At 30.4% G+C, this 16,704-nt stretch overlaps 3 protein-coding genes across 6 annotated transcripts; 2 read left to right on the top strand and 1 right to left on the bottom strand.

The window, feature by feature from the left end:
- The first annotated feature begins 1,197 nt into the window (after positions 1 to 1,197).
- On the top strand, positions 1,198 to 4,735 carry LOC124539289 (exosome complex component RRP41). Its single transcript, XM_047116624.1, has 6 exons — positions 1,198 to 1,479; positions 1,971 to 2,043; positions 2,336 to 2,472; positions 2,978 to 3,182; positions 3,830 to 3,924; positions 4,645 to 4,735. The coding sequence occupies exons 1-6, from the start codon at positions 1,309 to 1,311 to the stop codon at positions 4,714 to 4,716; spliced, it is 753 nt and encodes a 250-aa protein (XP_046972580.1). The 5' UTR covers positions 1,198 to 1,308; the 3' UTR covers positions 4,717 to 4,735.
- A 1,054-nt stretch (positions 4,736 to 5,789) lies between these two features.
- Positions 5,790 to 12,247, bottom strand: LOC124539294 (maternal protein exuperantia). 4 transcript variants are annotated; one of them, XM_047116633.1, is made up of 10 exons: positions 12,087 to 12,247; positions 11,204 to 11,399; positions 10,319 to 10,471; positions 9,978 to 10,120; positions 9,359 to 9,564; positions 8,816 to 8,951; positions 7,994 to 8,142; positions 7,342 to 7,481; positions 6,872 to 6,968; positions 5,790 to 6,743 (listed from the first exon to the last, which is right to left on the bottom strand). In XM_047116633.1, exons 2-10 carry the CDS (start codon positions 11,360 to 11,362, stop codon positions 6,688 to 6,690), a joined length of 1,239 nt encoding a protein of 412 aa, XP_046972589.1. In that variant the 5' UTR covers positions 11,363 to 11,399; positions 12,087 to 12,247; the 3' UTR covers positions 5,790 to 6,687. The 4 variants fall into 4 exon arrangements, with proteins under 4 accessions (XP_046972589.1, XP_046972587.1, XP_046972588.1 ...); XM_047116631.1 differs by having other exon boundaries at positions 11,204 to 11,380; XM_047116632.1 differs by having other exon boundaries at positions 11,204 to 11,377.
- Positions 12,248 to 12,886: 639 nt separating this feature from the next.
- LOC124539270 (tRNA (adenine(37)-N6)-methyltransferase) lies at positions 12,887 to 16,696 on the top strand. Its single transcript, XM_047116594.1, has 6 exons — positions 12,887 to 13,147; positions 13,225 to 13,322; positions 13,765 to 13,999; positions 14,147 to 14,304; positions 14,767 to 14,977; positions 16,093 to 16,696. Exons 1-6 carry the CDS (start codon positions 13,080 to 13,082, stop codon positions 16,649 to 16,651), a joined length of 1,329 nt encoding a protein of 442 aa, XP_046972550.1. The 5' UTR covers positions 12,887 to 13,079; the 3' UTR covers positions 16,652 to 16,696.
- Positions 16,697 to 16,704: the final 8 nt, after the last annotated feature.

Here is a 16,704-nt window from a genome sequence, read left to right as displayed (position 1 = left end):
ATACTTTGAAAAGGTCTATGTTGCCATATTGAACAGCATTGAGACTACATTAGTGAACAGAAGCACTTTTTAAAGAGAAGATTTTTAAGTATGTGAATTAGAAGGACTAGTTCTATGAATCTTATATTTCTTTGGTTTATTTATTAGAAAGAAAAATTCTTTTCAAAATTATGTTATAGGTAGTATGCATTTAAATTGCATTCAAATTGTTGCAATTATGGAAAGATAGGTATTCGCATTTCCCTTAAGTAAACTTAATATAATATGTGCGCATTTCACAACGTTATTTATTCTTACTGTCAATAGATATATAAATAAATCTTCGAGAATTACTTATTTAATTACGTACTAGTTATACTTTAAATGAAATATCCAATACATTAATGTTATTTTCAAAGAATTGAGTACATATTATGTAATATGTTATAAAAATTTTAATTCTACAATATTTTTTCACTGATAATCCGCTGATATTGAATATAAGTTAAACTGATTGCAGATACCTAGAAGGTTTTCATATGAAATTTAGTAAATGAAATATTACAACAAAAACTGCCTGTAAGTTTAAGAACATATTCCTCTACGCTGTTCCAATGCGGGTTGATAGAGTAAACATGTGGCAAAATCTCTATAAAATTAGGCAGGTTTCCTCGCGATGTTTTCCTTAATTATATGAATTATGAACACAAATTAATTACATAAATATTGTTTGCGTGGGCATCTTAACCGATGATTTCGGGTTCAACCCATAATCATCGGTTAAGATGTTAGATGCACGCGTTCTAGATAACCACTGCGCCATCTCGGCTCGTAATATTTCATTTGAGCCGAGATGAAATATGAACAAAAGAGAACTATAAAAAACGAAAAATATTGTATATGGATAAAGCAAAAAAAATGCAAATAAAAGTTTAGATAAACTTAACTTGAGGCTTAAGTTTTAAGTTAAGTTAAGGGTTTGATTGCTTAAGTTAGAATTTTTTTTTTATTTCAAACTGTTTACACTTTTTTTAACTTAATTTAAGCCTATTTCCGTTACGGTTTTGTCATTTTGTATCATTTATTTTAGTTTAATTTAGTAAAATCCCCAATTTAAATTTGATCATAAAGGACGACAATCTGTAGGATTTGGTAGCCCTTGTTAATCCGCATGTCAGATCGTCAGATGTCAATATCTGACATAAGTCACACTCACAGCCCGCTGATCGGTAGAAGCGTTGGTTATTTGTTTTGGGTTATGAATTCTTCGTCAATTTTATAATTTTTCTGACTTATCATAAAACTTTTTATTTGTTTCAATAAATCGTAATGCCGCCACCAGATTTGTTATCTAGTCAAGGATTGCGTCTAGACGGTCGGAGGCCTAACGAGTTACGTAGAATAAGATGTAAACTAGGAGTTTTTACTCAGCCTGATGGAAGTGCATATTTGGAACAGGGAAATACGAAGGTTTTAGCTGCTGTTTATGGCCCTCATCAGGTACATTTGTGCATATAAATATAAAAAATAAAATGTAAAAGGACATTTAGCTGGACTATTAAAGATAAGGGTGATTGATTATAAACTATTGTGAACTGAAAAGTTATGACTCTTATGTTTCAATTTACACTGGCTCACTCACCAAACTGGAACACAGCAATAAATGTCGTGTAGTGGTAGATTAAACATTGAATTGCTGAAAGACAGAGATGTTTCCTTTAAAAAAAAAAATCATACTTCTATGAAACAATGGATATTATCTTTTAAAGCCACAATAGCATAAAAAGAAATTCAAATGCACCAAATTAGGTTAAGTTACTTTTTATTTATTTACTATATATATTTTTAAAAAATAACCTGACCTTGCATATTGATGCATTAACATAATGTTTTTTTTTATATTATATTTAATATTGGAATAAAAGAACCCATTAAAAGTGTATATACCAAACAAAACCCTTTTTGTAATAAATTATAAAATTTTGTTCCAGGCTGCTAAGTCCAAAAGCTCAGTAGAAGGAGTTGTTGTCAATTGTCAATACAGTATGGCCACATTTTCAACTGGTAAGGATATTTAAAAATGATTAGTAGAATATTATTATAAATGGATGTTATTTGTCCTTTAGAATGTAGTTAGCCAAGGCCAATGTGGAACTAGCCATTTGTGTTGGAGATATTATAGTGCAAAAGCATTTTCTCAACGTTATATTCGGAAAAGACAGTAAAATTTACATGACATGGAAGGATTTAGGTGCTCAACCAAATGCTTTATGAGGTGAAAAAGTGTAAATACTACATTATTTTACATTTAACTAGTTTCAAGAGGTTTAGTGCTTTACCAAATCTTTGTTTACAGGTGAAAGAAAAAATAGACCACGAGGTGATCGCAAGTCACAAGAGATGTCACTCCATCTAAGGCAAGCATTAACAGCCGCCATCAAGACAGAACTGTACCCACGTTCACAAATCGACATTTATATAGAAGTTTTACAGGTTATTTTAGATAATACATTATATAAAATGGGAACTTAAAACTTAGCATAAAAATAAAACAATGTACCTATGTTCTTTTAATTTATATTAAACTATGTTATAAATTTGTTAAAATTGTCTACAGGTTCAAAAAAAAATGAGTCGAGATGGCCCAGTGGTTAGAACGCGTGCATCTTTTACCGATGATTGCGGGTTCAAACCCAGGCAAGCACCGCTGATTCATGTGCTTAATTTGTCTTTATAATTCATCTCGTACTCAGCGGTGAAGGAAAACATCGTGAGGAAACTTGCATGTGACAAATTTTATATAAATTCTGCCACATGTGTATTCCACAAACCCGCATTGGAACAGCATGGTGGAATATGTTCCAAAAACCTTCTCCTCAAAGGGCATTAGCCCAGCAGTGGGAATTTACAGGCTGTTGTTGTTTTTGTTGTTGTCTATAGGTTCAGTTTTTTTAGGTTTAACATAATGTAAATGTCAGTTAATGTGTTTCTTTCACAGGCAGATGGAGGTGCATACTGCGCAAGCGTGAACGCGGCGACGCTGGCGCTTGTGGATGCGGGCGTGCCGCTGCGTGCGTACGCTTGTGCATGCAGCGCCTCCATGGCGTGGCGGGGGGCGAAGCCCGAGCCATTACTGGACGTGGGCCACGTGGAAGAGGCGGCGGGTGGCGTCGTGCTCACCGTAGCCAGCCTACCCAGTACCGGTGCGATTCGCTGACATATCTTCAGATAGATGTCAAAGGATGTCGTTTCTGTCTTTATTTATTACTAGCGACCCGCCCGGCTTCGCACGGGTGCAATACTGGTACTAAACATGCTACAGAATTTGTTTATTCACGACATCACATTATAAACTTCTACAATTATAGTTCTGGCATGTGTACCGTATATACATTCATGTCCACGTAGTAGAAAAATTACAAACAGACGACGACGTCCGCGTGGCGTGGGAAATTTGCAAGACGCAACGCAACATACACCCAATCAAGTACCAGTATAAGCTGACCCCAATTCATATCGACAACCATATCAGAAAGAGCTCAACTTAAGTTTGGCATTTAATTTATTTCCAAAACTTTGTATTATTTGCGTATAAAAAGTAGCCTAAGTTACGCCTTAGTAAATTACCTACCCGCCAATGAAAGTCCTGTTCAAATCGGCCCAATCGTTCCAGAGATTACCCAGAACAGACAGACAGACAGACAGACAAAAATTCTAAAAATGTGTGTTTTGGTATGTGTACCGTATATAAAGACAAATGCCTGTAGCAGAAAGCGGTTATTTTAATATTAAAAACAGACACTCCGATTTTATTTATTTGTATGGATTTATTAACATTGTTTGTTTTCAGGAAGTATTGCTCTGTTGGAATTATCTCACAGACTACACAGTGATTATTTCGAAATGGTCTTAAGTAGAGCTATGCAAGGCTGTAAAGATATAGAGGTAAGTTTGATATAAAATAGTCATGATGACTAGAGTATACAGAACGAAGGATAAAGCAAGAATGTATTATAATATTTTGTATATTAGTTATGCTACTTTAGCAAAAAAATGTTGTTATCCTATATACCTACCCTAATAGTTCATGATTATATTTAATATGTTCTTGTTGAATAACACTACTCCAGTTATTTATAAAATATGCATATCAATTCATGCCATAAAAGAATAACAATAGGCTTTACATAATTTGCATTATCTGACATCAAAAAAAGAAAATCTTCATATTTTTCACTGTTAAAGCTTCTCCCTTGGATTAGTTTGGCGTACCTCCATTGGCTAGCAACGTCTTTAATTTAGTTTTTCATTACGTTACAAAGCAGTATATCATAATATATTGAAGAATTAAACAAAATATGCATAATTTCAATGAAATATTTTAAATTAAAATAATGTAAGTCGTTATGTTCTTCACGAAAATAATTGCTTAATATTTTGGAGATAGACAAAAGCTCTCCTTCAAACTCAAACTCAAATAATTTTATTCAATATAGAAGCATTACACTTTCTTATTGATGGTCAATTGAAACACTACCACTTCCTTTCGTATGCTGCGCGAATTAAGACTAAGAATTAATTAATGTTTAGTATAGAATAGAATTTATTATAGAAGGGTCCGGATACGTTGGTCCGATTTTTACTATAAAATAATTTATTTCACAGATTGTTCTTGATAAAGCAGTGAGAGAGCATTTAGCAGAAGGATGGACGAAACAAGATGTTGTAACAATATGAAATATACGAATTCTTCATATGTCAAGTATTTTATTTATGGATTTGAACTGAACATGGTTGCTCCAAATAGTCATACGAAACACTTTTTTTTGTTAATTATCACAGCAGTGTTGTCTCGAGATTGCCCCAATTACTAGCTTTATTGTGCTCGTTAACTTTTACCAATCGTTAATTTTTAGTACCAAGTCATGATTTCCTATGTTATTTATTTATTTATTTATTTATTGGAGATCATACAGCCGTTGATAAACAAAATAACAAATACTTAATAACTATTAGGCCAATAACAGTTCTCACATATAGCATTAAAGAGACTGAGAATGGAAAAAAAATAACAAAAATAATAACAATCATAATTATAAAAAAAAATAACCGCAAATGAGACCACGTGTTAAAAAATTAAAAAAGAGAAAAAAAAGTTGAAATTTTAAAATAAAAAATAACTGTCTTTGCAAACATTTCGGTCATGTATCGCTTAACATTTTTATGCTTTCTGCAGAAAACATGAAAATCTTCACAAACTTCGATAAGCTCATTAGGGGTTGTCCATTAATCACGTGTATTTTTAGTACCTACAACGAATCTTAAAATTTTCTGAATATTATCTTAATTTAAATACAGGTATAAACTATAATCTTATTTTATTTTGAAATTAAGGATCATATTTGTTTAAAAATCGCGCATTAGACGAAAAAATAAATACACGAGATATCTTACTCCCCCCCCCCCCCCTTGTGTTATTTTCGTGATTTTTATCAAACCCCTCCCCCCCTTTCAAGCCTCACGTGATTAATGGACAACCCTTTAAGACTAGCAGAAGCTCTTATCAGAAAAATCTAGCCAGTAGCCTATTTAGATAGGGCCCGATTCATAGGTCTTGAAGCGCTGGGACAAATAAGAAGTGGCGCTCTGGAGTAACAGAAGTAGAAGCCACTAATTTTCTTTTTAAAAATAAATATGAATAAGTTTGTTACTGTAAGTAAGGTTTGAATAATAGTACACAATAATGTAATTAAACTCTTTGTATATGTCCAAAAGGGGGTTGAGGTGTAATTTCGATTAAAAAGACATAATTAGACTTACATATTTATTAGAGATCTGAACAAAATAAGAAATTAAATTATATGTACAGTCTATGTTAAAACTAACTAAATTAGAGGTAAGTTAATAGGTACACACTGTTTTTATTATGCGTAGCTTATTGTATGGTAAGAAAACTTAACCTTAGAAACTTTATGGCAAAAGAAATGACATGCGACAGCTCATTAGTATAGCGAAAATGCGTATTTTATTTATCCAGCTTAAGATATTATGCGTATGGAAAAGAAAAATAAAATAAATAACTTTTTTAAAACTTCGGATGTAAAAAAAAATCAGTCCATCCGTTCCATGTGATTGCACACATTGCAAAAAAAATAAATAATTTTCTTTTTTAAAATAAATAAAAACAGTACGAAAACTTGTACTTTTAGCCCAGTTGTAACATAATAAATATTCCCTCTATAACTGCGATATATAAAATATTATTATTACTTCAACATTCCCGCTTCGAACACGAGTCAATCGCGCAACACAATGGCAGCTCTAACATTTAACACTGGGGCACTTTGTAAAAAACAACAAAACGTTGTCACAGACTAAACACACACAAAAGTGTGAATAAAGTTTCTTAAAACACTGAGTTGCTAAGGCACTCAACTACAATTACCATCTATTCATGTATATATAAAAACTTTACGCGTTAAGCATATGAAAAATAATAACAGAATGTTAACAGGTAATAAAAAAAAATTGTAAACTCGTTCACCGATGCATGCGAAACAAATATCTTTCAATTCCAAAGGAGACTTAACCTAAATGTATAATACGAATAAATGTTTTGTCACATGCTATGGCTCTGTTATGATACTAAACGATAGTATGTGATACAAAAATCTAAGCTTTAGTTGTATTGTAAGTTTGGTGCAGGCGTTAGTTGGCCGCTACTGCCTCCGGCGCTGTGTTTTGACTAGGCTCCGCCGTTACGTCTGTAAGAATAATGTGAGTGTTAAATCTTAATTACCTTATGGATTGTGTAATTTATTATTCAAGTACAAATTATGACTTAGTATGTTTTGTTTATACTAGTTTACAAAAGCCTATAAATTTTGCTTACCATTATTAGTCTTATTGGGTGAGTTCTGAGTTGAAGTCTTTTGCGACTCACTGGTGCTGCCTTCGGCTTCACCTGTCTCTCCCGCTGAAGATGTGGCCTAGAATTTTGTTGAATATAATATTAAAGTTATTTAAAAAGTGTGATGGATATAATAGCCTTTATAATTAAATTATTGTGCAACTGCTAGTCTCACTAGTAAATATCAAATAATGGGTAAATAGTTAAAGGTAATTTGCCAAATTATTATTTGATCATATAACAAATCACTTAACAAGTATATCAGTTTTTATTAAAATACTTTGTACATTATATTATCATATAAAAATTGTATTTTGCAGTATTTGATAATTTGCACCAAATAATATTTATTTATACATAATATACAAATAAAAAACTCATCATAGTGCTTGTTTGCCACCTATAACATAAGTAAACTAAAGTAAACTAAAAAGGAACCGTTGTAGACTCACCCTTGTTCTGTTTGGAATTCTAGGTTTTAATCCTTTAGGCTCTTTGGCGGGATCAAAGTGGCAGTCGAATATGTCAATTAGCTCCTTAATGTCTTCTTCTTTTGCTGATACTGTTAACGCCTCCAACTGTTTCTCAAGACCTAGTTCAAAGATATTATTATTAAATATTATAGTTTTAGCTGAATAAAAAAAGAACTTTGTTCTCATAATTCAAATATTAAACTATTAGTGTGCTTTTGACCAAAGTACCACCAAATATACAATACATTTAAAACAAGTATAAGGATGTAAAATTAATTTAAAACTTTGAAGTGTACTTTGCAGCATGGAATGCATACTTAATTTTCCATATTTAAACCACCACTGCCAGTGAATATAAATTTATAAATAAAAAGAAAACAATTTATTTGTGATTATTGCCTTAAATTTTATCCAGACTAACATAAATTTATTTATTTATTTATTTATTTACAACAAGCACACTTACAACATACATATTAAAACATCAGATATGTACGTCAATGACAAGTGTACATAACATTTACTAACTATAAACAGTGCACAATTAAAAAGTTTACATATTAAATTATTTAAATATTAATTTTAAAAGTTGTGTAATTTATTTAGCTTACATAGTGTGGTTGGGACCTACCTTCCAGCTTCTGTTCTTGCCAGGCGTCCTTTAGCTGATCGTAGAGCAGGCCAGCGTCGGCCAGCAGACGTCGCAGCTGCGTGACGCGCTTGCGCTCCGGCCGCGCCAACCGCAGCAGCGGCGCGAACACCGGCCGGAATGTGTTCTGTCTGCAAAGTTTGGTTACCAATTATAATATATACTTATGTTCTGGCTGGAAAATTATTGGTTGGTCTTTTTTAAGTCATTAAAAGAAACCAATTTTTTTTTTTTTTTTTTTTAATATCAGTGTAAAGAAAAACAAATATACAAATGCCATTAAACCTTTTTTAGGTTTTTCTTGGTTAATTATGAAAAATAATTGATTACATATTTCATAAATCATAATATAAGTATTTAAATAATAATTTAATTATTAAAAAAGGTACCCCATTTTTTATTTCTGTACTTATATTTCTTTTTAATATTTTTGGAGATGAAGAAACAGAAAGTAATATGTAATAGAGTATATTTTGTAAAGTAGAATGTGTTCTGTCTGCAAAGTGTGGTTACCAATTATAATATATCCTTATGTTCTGGCTGGAAAATTATTGGTTGGCCTTTTTTAAATTTAGATTAAGTCATTAAAAGAAACCTAAGTATAAACATTGATTAGCCTCTTTTGCAATTATGAATAATAATTGATTACATATTTCATAAATCATAATATAAGCATTTAATAATTATTAAATAAGTACCCTATTTTTTATTTCTGTACTTATATTTCTTTTTAATATTTTTGGAGATGAAGAAACAGAAAGTAATATGTAATAGAGTATATTTTGTAAAGTAAGTATAGTTTACCTTTCTAGTAATTTCTTAAAGTTGGCAAGTGCTTCCAATTCAGTATGAACCGGTCGTGCCCAGACTCTAGCAGTTTCGACCATGTCTTTACTCGCCGTTGTGCCTTCACCCCCGGCACCCACTTCTTGTTGCTCTCCTGAATTTTAACATTATGATACAGTAAATTTTTGAACTCATATAAGTTTTTGTATATGCTGATATTTGAATTTACTAGTGTAGCACTGCTCTAAGAAAATAAATGCCTATAATCATTGCAATAGCTTTTATGTGTATTGTGCTGTCCGTATATGTCAAGTATTTATTACACTTCTTTTTATTTATTATTTTTTTATATTCATCATCATCATCATAGTTGGGCAGCAATTTGCTTTAAACATTTAAAAAAAAAAATTTACTAAAATATGTAAAATGGTTATCAATTCTGTTACCATACCTAATTCAATTAAAATTTGTTATAGTCCATCTATCTAATGTTAGATTACTTATGAGTATTATGTTAATTGTTGAAGTACAATTGTTTTAGAAAAAGTGTGATAAACAAACCTTGTGCCAGATGTTCAACAATCCTATATGCTGCTGTAGCACGATCCAATGCACTATCCACTGAAAGTGTATCCGCGTCAAGAAGGACTCTTGCAAGAACTCTTAAAGATACAGATTTAACTGTGGACTTGCACTTGTCGGCAGCAAGAGCATAACTGTCTGCAAAACCAGCCACTATTGTCTTGAAACGGTCCAACAACTTATAACTGAAACAAGATAGACAAATTGTTACATATTCTATGAAAATAAAACATAATATAAGTCTAAATTAAAATAAATATTTATTTATACAAGTACAGTCCTACTTTTAAACATTGTTATTGGTATGATAATGGTATTTTTTAATTTAAAATTCTAATAACTCAGCATTGTTTCACAGATCACCCACAAATATTTATAGGTAAAGCTAAAAGTTACTAAGAGGTTCATTTTATACTATAAATGAAAAGAAATAACATTAAATATAATTAATACAATTTCATGAGCCATAACAAGGTTTTTGCTTTAAATATAGAGAAGTAACTAGTATATATAATACTTTATGTATTTGCTATAGTAACAAAAACCCAGTAAATGGTAACATGAGAACAGTTATAGAAATTTATGTAAAGCTATTTACCGAGTAAGAGCTTCAAGCAGCATTGTAGGACTAAGGCGGCGTGGCTCATGGTAGATGAGAATAACACTGCCATCACCTTTTTCTTTTTCTAACCAGTCTAGGAAATCCGTAAGCGCCGATATTTCCGATTTTGTTTTAAGGATCTGAAATTTTGAAAATTAAAACTTACTTTTTCACTAAACTTGACACAAAATTAATTTAAATAGAAAATTTTATAACAAAGGTACATATTGAATTGTACAAAATATTATCCATATTTTCAGTTAAAACAGCTATGACAACAATAAATATCATATTTGTTTAAGAATAATTTATTTGTAAAATATTAAATAATAGCTTACTTTATGTGTATTAGTATCTTTCAGCATGCGGTATCTGCCCACAGTTACTACTCGAACATTGTGACGTCTTCTAGCACCTGGATTCAGATCTCCGTAAGGCATTATGTATTGCGAATATGTCTGCTTCGGAGTAAAAGCAGCAATTTGACATATCTGTGGAGCAAAATAATTATTTTACATTTACTTATCAATGAAGCAACAATCAACACCAGGAGATACTTAATTTAATTACAATGTATTTTTTTTTTTGAGTTAGCAAATTATATTTATTAAGAAAAGTTTATGGCATCATAATAATTCATAAATTTACTTTTATTGCTACTTACTACTATTGCGTACTTGTGAACATTATTTTTGTAAAGAAAAATATTTGTGATTCTATTTCTTAACAATGTTACATCCAATTATTTCATAAATTACCATTATATATATCATTTATATACAATATGCTTAATTTCTTCTATACAGAAGTTGTTAATTGTATTATCTAATATTTCTTATCATTTTATAAACAAGCTATATTAAGCATCAATCAAATTTAATTTAATCTTATCTATGGTAACATTCAAAACATGTTTATATTTATTATAAAGTATTTTGTTCTTTAGTTTAACTAGAAGAATATTGATATGAATTTACATTTATTTAGAAATTTAATTGATCCCAATCACTATATCTTATCATTGTCAAGAATAACAAAGATCCACTTCTATAGTCTTCTACCATAAGAAACATACAACAACAATTATGAATCCTTCAACTTCATAATTTTATATAATTCTTCTAATTGATAAAACTATTAACCATTTACCACTGAAGTAAAATATGAATGATATAAATCTTAAGAAATAGAATATGTTTAATTAGCTAAAACAATAACTGTACCTCATCGATCAGTCTTCTTCCAGTGGTATCCATATCCCATCCTACGAGCGCATACTTGCCCGGTGGCAAGCCTGCGGGTTTCTCTGCCAAGGCAGGTACAACCTCTGCAGGAGCTTCCACTCCACTACCATTCACCTTTGCTTCTGACACCATTGCCATGTACACTGTGGACTGCTACTGTGAATTTAGAATGAATCAATACATTGATTCTAAATTAATGCATATTGAAAAAATAACTGAGGGTAGTATTAAATTTTTTATAAATATTAGAATTACAAAATTATCATGATTTTTTTTTTTTCATTAATTTGTAAATGTATTGATATAAATAGACGGGAATAATATTATAGCTATATATCTTTCTGAATAAACGTTAAGTGGAAAGTAGATGTAATGATATGGTTTTCTTCCTAATATTTACTCACTCACTTACTTGTGATTATTTTTCACAGATTATGAAAATAAGCTCGTAAATTAAGAAGCTTTTAGAAAAATTTTGCATTTAAATATATTTTATTAGAATACATATACAGTAAACCAATTTCCTTTTTTTAAATGAATATCGTACATTTCTCACTATCTACACTTGCGCAAATTAGAAAAAGTATTACAACCTTAAAAATGATGTCACGCCGCTAAAAAAAATACAAGGCGCCCAAAAATAAATCGATTGAAGGTTCTACAAATATGTCTAAAGATTTTCAAACCGGTTATTTAAGAGAAAAAAGTTGCAGTTTATTTTACAGAGATAGTTTTTAAAAAAATGTATGTCATTTTTATCAAGGAAAACCCATGGAAAAATAAAAATTAGGACACGTGGCGATCTTTTCTTTAGACATTTTGCCCCACCCTTGTATGTCAAAATAACGCAAAATCAACTCACTATTTAAATATGATGTTCCTCGTCGAATATTGTTCAATTATTCTTTTATTATAAGAAGTTTCAAGATAGTTTACAATGTCTGCAAAATAAAGTAATTTAGGTAGAAAATATCAGAAATCTTGGCACGTGTGCGGCAATCGGAAAAACGCAATAGTGTTTGAAAGTTTACATAATTTATCGAAAAATCGGTAACATTTCAAAAATCGAATTTTTTTTTAGGATTAAAGAAATATATTCCATTTATATTGAATAGCTTAAATTATGCTATTTTAATGTTGAAACTTTCACTATGTTTAATTTCCTACAGTATATGTTTAAACCTAATTTTATAATACATTTACTATTTCTTAAAAGTATTTTTCTGGCTTAAATTTATTTCAGTAATATTTCTTTCCTTTTCATATGCTAATAAATAATAATTATATTTATACTTGATATATGTATTATTGCATCCAAACCACTCATCTTAGGTATATACAACCTTAAGAAAGAAGAACAAACATAAAAAATATTGCTTTATTTTGGCACTTTTCTCTTGAATATTTGTGTATTTTAAAATAAACTACTTATATTAAAATACGTTGTGTAGTTTAAAATACCTTAGCTTATATTTGGTGTGAAGTAATTTTGATTTATACCATGTAGTCTTCATATATTTGTATGTTTTATTATTAAAATATAAAAAGGATTTATAATTTTTTTCTTAAGAAAAAAGTCAAACAAAAAATAAGTATTGAAACCTCAGACATCATTAAAAATCGATAAATTGTTTTGTTGCCATGGTGCACAAGAAATCTTTGGTTGTTTAAATACTGATATTGACATATTGTTTGTCTCTGTTATGCTCATTGTTTACGGTATAATAAAATAAACATTGAAATTGTCAAATGCAAAGTTGTATTTATGAAATTCCAATGGAAATTATTGCAAAGTTTTAATAAAGGTTTTTGACTTTTCTCTTTATTAATTAAGTATAAGCTAAATATATTTGCTATGACAGAAAACATCGAATTTTATCAAAACCAAATAGCTTTGGCTAGAACGGAAATAAAAAACTTAAGGTTAATAATAAAAGACCAATATTAATAAAGCGTTTGTTCGTTATATATCATTGTCTTGATCATATTTTCATTTACAGGCAGCGCATATCTGCACTAAAACATGAGCATTTAAAAGAGATAAATAATATTAAATCTACGCTTAGTAATCTTCGCTGTTCTAACTGCGCCGCTGAAGGTTTGTTACATATATTTACATACACGGGGACTGCATTATATATTTTTATTTTCATAGTAGCAGATATTCTAGTAAATAGTTAAGATGGTGTGCAGAAAATATAATGTTACAGCCTGTAGATATCCCACTCGGGTGAATAATTTCCATCCCCCATCCCCAGTTTTTCTTATGATGTTTTCTGGTCTACTGCTTAATTATAAATATGAGATGAATGATAAAAAACATGAAAAACATATTAATTTTATTGAAATTGTAGATGCACATCCAAGCAATTATCCTCATTGGTAATTGCTTGGACATGCATCTACAATTTCAATAAAATTAATATGTTTTGCCATTCACCTAAGCTCTTAATATATTTAAAATAGGAACCAGTACAGGGTGTGCAGTATAATCATAATTTAATACATTTTCTAATTCTTTAATGTGACTTTTATTGCAGCCACTTCATTGGTTAGTATTCCTAATACTGATCAGGCTTCAGTATCTGAGGCTCAGTCAAATGAGATATCATTTCGACCTATAGGACACATTGAGACATCATTTGCTAATAAAAGAGCAGTGCCAAGGCAACCATCTGTTTTGACAAATTCAAAGGGTTGTATTGTGATTGATACAAATGTGTTCAATAATCCCAATCACGCAACCACTGGTTTGGAAGAATTTTCTCATTTATGGTTTGTATTTGAGTATATTGTATTTATATGTATTTTCTTTTACAGAATTACTCTAAAAAAGTTAAATGGAAAAAAATATTCATTTTAAAGTCATAATTTTATTTATTATTATTATTTTCAGAATGTGAAATAGATGTATATTTTCAGGATTATATTTCACTTCCATATTCATGACAACGTCACTGTACAATCAAAGGTGTCACCCCCTCGTCTTGGTGGGAAGAAATGTGGTGTATTGGCTAGTAGGTCTCCGCATAGGCCTTGCCCTATTGGACTATCTCTTGTCAGATTGTGTCACATTGAAGGTATTACTTAATTTATATAAAATTTTAGGTTTTTTTTCCTGTAACAAATTGCAAAGTATATCGTATTATCTGTATGCTATATTATAATGTTTCTGTTTACCTATGCACATGAGTAAGGATGCATTTGTTCTAATCATTTATTACTATGACTTAAATTGTGTATGTAATTTGTATTGCACAAGGCCATCAACATTTGTCCAACAATGTAATGCAATTTTGTTACCTATATGTACTTTATGCTCTAAAACTATTCTAATAATAAAATAATATAATTTTGTTTACATGAAAGTTAGTTTGTTACTTTATTATTTAATTTACATGAGAGTTATAAATGCCAAGATTTTAAGGGATTTTATATACTTGTACTTCTTAAATTTTTTTATTTCACAAAAGTAGAATGTAGGAAAACTAACATAGGTTTATTGTGACTAATATATTTATTCAAAGTAATTTTTATTACAGGAAATAAAATATTCTTCAATGGAGTAGATATGGTTAATGGTACACCAGTACTTGATATTAAACCTTTCATACCCCAATATGATTATCCTCCAGCGAATGGGGATTCCCCCATTTTAACTTCATTAGTTAGACCGCCAACGGAGGGAACCAGTGATGCAACAGAAACGATGGTTAATTTGCAGCTAGATGACGATTCTTACTCAGTTAGAAGGTTAGTATCCTTGATTTGACCATTAATTAGTAAGGAGAAGTTGGCAAAGATAAAATATAAATTTATTTAAAAAAAATACAATTAATTGCTTAGCACAGAAAGTTGCTGGCGTATGTAAATTATAGTTTGTAATATAAGCAATTGAAAGCGATCATTCTGGTGGGTACAATATACCACCAGGTGATCCAATTATCAGTCCGATTTTTTTTTAAAACAAATATATTTATATAAATTTATTCAATTTTTATTTTTTTATTATACTATCTTCCATCCGTGAATGTCCACGATTCCTATGTGTATTGAGTCAGTGACTTGACTATGCAAAATTTCATTCAACTTCGAGTAACAATATAATTCATCCATGAATCGTCACATACTTTCGTTTAATAATATTGTAATAATCATATTTTGTTTTATTTTATTTTTTTATTTTATTTCTTAATGACCTACTTACACATAAGTCAATCTTCAACATTGTTAGTATGCTAATAGTTTTACTTGTATTTGTTATAGTGTCTTGTGAATCATTTGTTGGAACTCATAAAATAAAACAATGTATTTGATATAAAAAAGTTGTATATTTATGGTATAATAATATTATATTTTAATTATTGTATACATAAGGCTATGCTTAGATATAATACTCAAATTTGCCTTTATAAAATGGCACTCACATATTTAACAATAATAATTAATTTTTAGACATAGGTATATTTGATCATAAAATAAATTTCCAATAATATAATGTATATAATTTATGCATAATGCATACAGTAATATCATATGAATAATTACCGCTACTTTTATATTTTATTTGTATTTTCATTTAAGATCTTTGTTTTTTATCTGTTGTGCCAAATTGACTTATAGAATAAAATCACTAGAACAATATGTGAGTGGTATGGTCTGTATCACTAGTACAAATATAGTAAGTAAAAATAGTTCTTAAAATGATAGTGGGAGGAACTTCCTAACTAAAGAAATGAAAAATTACTAACTTATTAACTTAACACAAAAATTTTGAGCCACATCGGAGTTGAGCCTGAGAATATTTGAGCCTTTATCAAACACTGCTTTAAAATATCGTTAATAACGCAGTATTTTTTTTTTTTTAGTGTTAGTCCTCGTTTAGTGCAACCGATTGGTATCGATACGTCGAGTCCACATCCTCGCTCGCCGTTCGGTGATATCCCTTCTCCAATACACGAACCTTCAACTCTAATATCTCCATCACCAGAGTCACCGATAAGCGAGGACTTACTCGATGGTCCAACGAGGTCTCCTATTCGAAGAGTTGAAACTGAACGTGGCTCTCCGGATGGCCAAGAAAGATTCACCCCGCCACAATCTGCTACTTCACTAAATGTGAACCAGGATGGCATTCGGGTTGCATCCTGGGTGATATCTCCGCCCTCACAGCGGTTCCAAGTAGTGTTCACGGAGGATGCTCTCCAAAGATTGAACGATCTCATTGGTGACAGAGCTCAATCATTTAAATCAAACATTGAGAATCTCTTAGCAGAAGATCCGAGATCTGTTTATGTCAGAACAAGATATCCGGATCACGAATATAGCTGCGTCTTAGAAGATTTATCAATTAGTTGCGTATTTAACGATAACTCAGCGATGTGCACCATTATAGCACTGAGAAGCGCTGAGGAATTGCAAAATTGATTATAAACGTGTAATCAAACAATAAATGCTTTTTAGTCTATATAATTTGTTTT

Source organism: Vanessa cardui, chromosome 22 (genome assembly GCF_905220365.1).
Source record: "Vanessa cardui chromosome 22, ilVanCard2.1, whole genome shotgun sequence".
NCBI classification, from domain to species: Eukaryota; Metazoa; Arthropoda; class Insecta; order Lepidoptera; family Nymphalidae; genus Vanessa; species Vanessa cardui.
This window is presented reverse-complemented; position numbering and strand designations above follow the sequence as displayed.